At 35.9% G+C, this 6000-nt stretch overlaps 1 protein-coding gene across 5 annotated transcripts in view; it reads left to right on the top strand.

The window, feature by feature from the left end:
• Positions 1-775: 775 nt before the first annotated feature.
• Positions 776-6000, top strand: part of RFTN2 (raftlin family member 2) — a 103530-nt gene continuing 98305 nt past the window's right edge. For 3 of the 5 annotated variants that reach the window (XR_008522599.2, XM_054548773.2, XM_063712549.1), the window contains exon 1: positions 776-1480. Coding sequence is in view for 4 of the 5 variants with exons in the window: in XM_054548773.2 (XP_054404748.1) it covers positions 1342-1480 (139 nt within the window). In the remaining variant the exon portion in view is untranslated. 5 annotated transcript variants of the gene reach the window in all.

Below are 6000 nucleotides of genomic sequence, written 5' to 3'. Positions count from 1 at the left end.
GTGGTGGCGTGTAATTCTGCCACTGCTTCCATTATTTACAAAATAAACCCTTAACACAGTTGAGATTCTAGAGAATACAAGCCTGAAAAATTTTTTCAATCACATTGAAGCCTGTGGTCTCAGCTACTTGGGAAGCTGAGGTGGGAAGATGGCTTGAGCCCGGGAGGTCGAGGCTGAAGTGAACCATGATTGTGCCACTGCACACCAGCCTAGGTGACAGGCAAGACCACATCTCAAAAAAAAAAAAAAAATTAAATGAATCAAGTTGTCAGTTTTGTTTTATTTTTTAATTAAGGATACTTTGAGACCTATAGAAGTATTAGTTCCTATCATAAGCCTTCTAATAGTAGAGTGTTTTAAACTATTTAAGGATGTTGGGGAAACTAATTACACACGTAACTGTCTCTCCTTTGCAATTAAGTAAAGTCTTTTTTATGAAAATATTTTAATATAAATTTTTTATACTTTGCTGTTTTAATTAGCATATGATTTTTTCCAACAGAAAGAAACTTCATGTGGAAAGAAATCCTCAAAAGTATTAACTTACTAAAGGGCTGTTTTTTAAAACTTTACTTTCCTCCTTTTAGACTCCAGAAATAGTTTCCTTATAAAGCTGACTTCCTTTCTGGAAATGATTTTTGTTTCTAAATATGTTGAGAATCCATTCTTTTCATTTTCTCTTTCTTTCTCTCTCTCTCTTTCTCTCTCTCTTTTTCCCTCCCTCTCTCTCTCCACCCCCCTACTGCCTCTCTCTCTCTCTCTCTCTCTCTCTCTCCTTTTGCTTTCTTGGTAGTAGTTGAGAGGAAGGAGGGTCGTCGCAGGACAGAGAGAAGAGGGAAAACAGAAAAAGAATTGTGTGCCACTATGTCTGAATATATCTTCTACTTGTAGATAATTACATCCAAGTTGCCTTTTTGCCTTTTTATTTCCGTTTTTGGACACCTCTTTTTATCATCCAGCCAACTGGGATAGACAAAGCACCGCTGGTGCCCTGAGCGACAGAACTCTGGTAGGGGGCTGGCTGTAAATTGACGTGGCATGGAAATTCTCCGCTAAGTTGTAGCAGCTTGCATGTTTCTCTAAGATCAAGCCCAGCCTCCTGGAGCTGTAGCTTAATCATGGGTTCAATGACTTTACAGAAAAATGGATAGAAAAATTCTTCAACTCCTTTCTTTGGATCCGGATGGTTTTTTTTTTTTTTTTTTTTTTTTGGTTATCTATGGTTTAGCTGAAAACAAAATCAAAGCAGTTAAGTCTGTAACTTTCTTTTTGCAGCTTAAACAACAGAATTTGCTGCTCTCCCTCCCCTTTCCTGCAATTTAATTCCTTACAGATTTTGCCATGGGGTGTGGACTTAGAAAGCTAGAAGACCCTGATGATAGCAGCCCTGGAAAAATATTTTCTACCCTGAAGAGACCGCAAGTGGAAACAAAGACAGAATTTGCTTACGAATATGTATTGCTGGATTTTACTCTACAAGGTACTTTTTGCTTCTATTTTGTTTGTTAAATGTTTCAGAGATGAGACTACTAGTCATTTTTAATTGTTGACTTATAAATTTTTAAACTGTTCTTCATAATGAGATTGCATATTCAAACAATAATGCTTCACTTCTTAACTATACTTTGTAAGATTTTTGTTTTGTTGATTGCTTCGTGTTTTGGTAACATGGCTCGTATGTACCTTCTAAAATTAGGGAAATTGCTTAGAAATACTTCTTTCATTTTTAAATCAAATACTTATAGAAAGATTTATGAAAAATGCTTGATTTCCAGGAAAAATAGCTATATAGCCTTAGTGACAGTTTGTATTTTGAAAAAGATTTGAAAATCACAAGAAGGTATTATGTACGAAATATTACTTGCATCATATTGTGGAAGAGTGTTTGCTAAGACAATTCTGAGGCTTCCAATTGTGTTAGACTCTGTGATTATGGTAGTCATTTGATATTTTTGACCAAACTAAACTATAAGTTTTGAAAATGTAGTTAAAAAAAAAAAAGATAGCCTTCTGTAAGACACTTCCTTTGCTCAGTGCCCTGTCCCTAACAGAGAAACTCTCTGTTCCAGAAAGTTGGAAACACAAATAAACAAGCCCAGATGGCAGCTCTGTGGAAGGAATTGAGGTGGCTCGATTTCACAAATACTTTGTCTCATTTCTTTTGGAAACTTTAGAGTACTGTACAACTGCATAGACAAAGCAGCTTTTAAAAAAAGCTATATCTTATTTATGAGGTACTAAAAATGAAATTTAGAGTGCTTTACTTGCTGTTAACGTTATCAGATATTAGTAAAGTTCTTATTATAGTTATATTTTTAATTCTAATGAGCCACACATTTTATCAATTCACAAAAAGTTTATACTAAATTATCATGTTGAATATTAATTTTTTTCCAAATTTTTTGTTTACACACATTTTTTCTTTTCTTTTTTTTTTTTTTTTTTTTTTTTTGCTTTGCTCTAGAAACAGTGCATCTTTGTGCAAGAAGCAAGAGCAGCCCATTTTTCTTTGTCAAAAATTAAGCTGGCCAGCAAACAAACTCCCTTCCAGGGACATACACAAAATCTGTACATAGACTTTTAACATGTTCATATCCTATTTTTGTTTAAAGCTAAGGCTACCAAAAGAAAAAATTAATATTCTTAATTTCTTAATTTTCTTTTAAATTATGAATGTTAAAAATGGATTAAGATAATGGCGATTATCAGAGAAGTAACCAAACAACCGTTTGAATTTTTTCTATACTTTTTCAAAAACCTTCATTTGAGAAAATATTTGTAATGCGGTGCTATGTTCACACCACTGATTTTCCTTGTCAATTTTCTTTAAGACTCGTTTCTGTAAATCCATAGGAGACAGACACATACTCTCCTTAACCTTGAAACACTGTCTATTCATGAATTTAGATCAGAACTATTTTGATCTGTACTTTAGGATTCTCTGCACAATCCATCGTAGGATCATAGGGTTTAAAGTAACTTGAAAAGTTTTTCTGATTCATTTCCTTCCAACAATGTTAACATCTCAAACAAATTTGTATAAATGCAGTCATCCTTGAATCAGAAAGATCTGCAGCTTTATTCAAAAGTCATTCGGGTTTTGTTATTCTCAGAAGCCCTTCTCTCTGTGAAAGGAGTATAATTTCTACCTTCCACTCTAGGTGCTTAGAAGAGATAACAGTGTATTACACTGTAAAAGTTTAAGTATGGGCAGAGTGTGCAAATGTTAACACATAAAGCAGGCACATACTTTAAAGCTGCACCTGGATCCTATTTGGTACAGGCGCCTAGTATCCTGGTGCCCCGTTGCTCTCCAATTTTTCCACATGTTTTTGTTTTAGTTTTTTCTTTGTTTCTGTCTTCCCCATTGCCTTTGCTTCAGAAGCCAGGACTCAGCATCAGCCCAGCTCCACAAATTACCTTCCAGGTCATAGTTTCCCTGCTGCTCTTCTGTTGTCTCTGACCTCCGGCTGCCACTCCAGTGTATATAGGAGTGGGTCATGGGTGGGTTAAAACATGCCAGCCTTCTGTTTGGCACTGGTAATTCTGTCCTGGGTTGCTGGGGGGAGTCTTGAATAGTGGCACCTCCTGCCTGTCAGAGGCCACCATGGAATGAGCAACATCTCAGGAAATAAAATGGCCTGGTGACAGCTGTGTGTGCTCATGATGAGCCTGCTCTCTTACATTATTTTCTTCTGTTTTTTCCAAATAGAGGCCATGGCACAGAAAGTAGATCCAATGGGGACAGGAGGAGGAAACCCTCTGAAAATCCACAGTGCCCTGTCCTGCATTATGGTGGTTATAACTTTCTTGAACAACTTATTTATTTTCCATTCAATTATATATCACTTTCAAAGCTCCACCCAGAAAACAAAACAACTTACACCTCCCATTCTCTCCTTATCGCTCTGTCTCTGTCTCACTCCCTCTCCCTTCCCCACACTTTTCTTTTTCTTTTTGGCCTTTGAATCATTATTTACATCTCTATAGAAAAAATCATAGCATAGACTTGAAGCATACAAAACTCTGGAGTCATAGTTTTGGGGTCCTGAATCTAGGCTGAAAACTGTGGCAAATTTGTAAATGTTGTTCTATCTCAGTTTCCTCATCTATAAAATGGGTATTCTCATGGTGCAGACATCACAAAGTTGTTTTAAGGATCAAAGGAGCTAATATAAGATGATCTGCTTGGAAAGGTATCTGGCAGTTGGTAAGCACTTGATAAAAGTTAACTGTTATGATCCTTCCTCTGAGAATACCCTCTGTCTCCACATTCCTCCTTTAAACCCAGTTCCTGCAGGATGCTTTTTGACCAACCTATTGAGGTCATTAAAATAATTCCTGCATTTCCCCTCTGATACATAATCATCAAGTATTGGTTACTTATATGTTCTCTTCAAAGGTTCATACACATTTTTCTTATTCTGACCATAAAATTATTAGTTTGTGCAACTACAACTCGACAAATCTGTTTGGAGTAGTTCCTGATTGCTCTGCTATCCTGGGTGTCTTAGGTACTATAAAAGAAATAAAACACATAGCCCCTTCTTTTAAGAAATTTAAAGTTTCATCTAGGTAGGCCGAATTTTTCTGGAACTTTATGCCAAGTCTACCAACTGCACTAATGAGGTTTCAGTAAAATGTTTATGATATTTTTCTGGATTATTGTATATTAATGATTTCTTTCACTGTATTATGATAAAGTAACAATTCATTATTCCTGCTTATTAGTGAAAATTCAAAATAGTCTAGAGATTTCTTATAGTATATCCATTTATATGTGTTTATGAGAGCATATGATGTATGTATGTGAGTATGTTATAGGGTTTCTTAACAAAAAGTTAAAATAACTCTACAAGTGATCCAAAAGGATTAATTTACCTCCTTGTATAATTCCAGGAAACAATCTGAATAATAGTAGCCTTAAGAATTTTTACAGCATTTATAGCTTTATGAGTAAAAAGAGGTTCTACAATACTAAAACCCAACAGAAAACTGGATGGTAGCTTCCTTATCTGAATTTCTGGTAGAATTACATAAAATATGAGTGAAATTTTGCTAGCCTCTAGCTTGCTTCATTATTATTAGAACAAGAAATTCTATTTGTCTTTCATCATCACCATTAACAGGAATAGATATATATTATATATGTACTCTGTAAAAAATGCTGATTAGCATTGGAAATATAAAAAAGAATAAGACAGTTTCTGCCCTCAGATATTTTGTATTCAACTTGGTCAAACTGGACAAGGTCATGAACTCATCAAGGTTAGGAATTATATCATTTCCATCTTTGTACACCCTGTGTCCAGCATGATGTTTGGAATATGAGTGATGGTCAATATTCTTTGTTGAATGAGTGAATGAACGAAAAATTACAATACAAGGTACATGTGGAGGAAATAGTGTGCTACAACAAGTATCAGAAAAAGGAGAAATCAATTTTGAGTAGGATCAGTTGGAACTAGAGTTAGGACTTTAACTGACCCTTGAAGAAAGTGGCTTAAACAGAAAAAGATTAAGAGATTGGAGTAAGTTCAAGGGCTAGTGAACAGAGCAGTGAGCTAAAGGAAGTTTTCTAGGGAGGAAGCAGAAAGTAAGATTCTAAACTGATGGGATATGGGAAGGTTCTGGCTTAGCTAGGGGGTTAAGACCTAATTCTATGGAAGATAAATGGCAGTAAAGGCTTTTTGAACAAGTAGTTGATAGGTGCAGAAGAGTGTTTTGAGAAGATTCATGTGGAATTGCAGTGAGAAGGGATGGAGGCAAGAAGTCAAGGCTAATGATGATGAGGACCTGTGGGTGAAGGGCAGTAACAGGGATAGGTTACAAGGGGTAGATATGACAGATGTTATGAAGGAGGAACTTCGCCTGTGACTGGCTGGATTTGAAGGGACAGAAAGAATGAGGAATCCAGGATGACTTCCCAGTTTTGAGCCTGAGTGGCTATGGAAATAATAAGTCCTCTTATAGAAGGAGGGGCACCCCAAAGGGAGTCTG

Source organism: Pongo abelii, chromosome 11, assembly GCF_028885655.2.
Source record: "Pongo abelii isolate AG06213 chromosome 11, NHGRI_mPonAbe1-v2.0_pri, whole genome shotgun sequence".
Classification (NCBI taxonomy): Eukaryota; Metazoa; Chordata; class Mammalia; order Primates; family Hominidae; genus Pongo; species Pongo abelii.
Note: the sequence above shows the minus strand (reverse complement) of the source record. Positions and strands in the feature narration are given on the sequence as shown.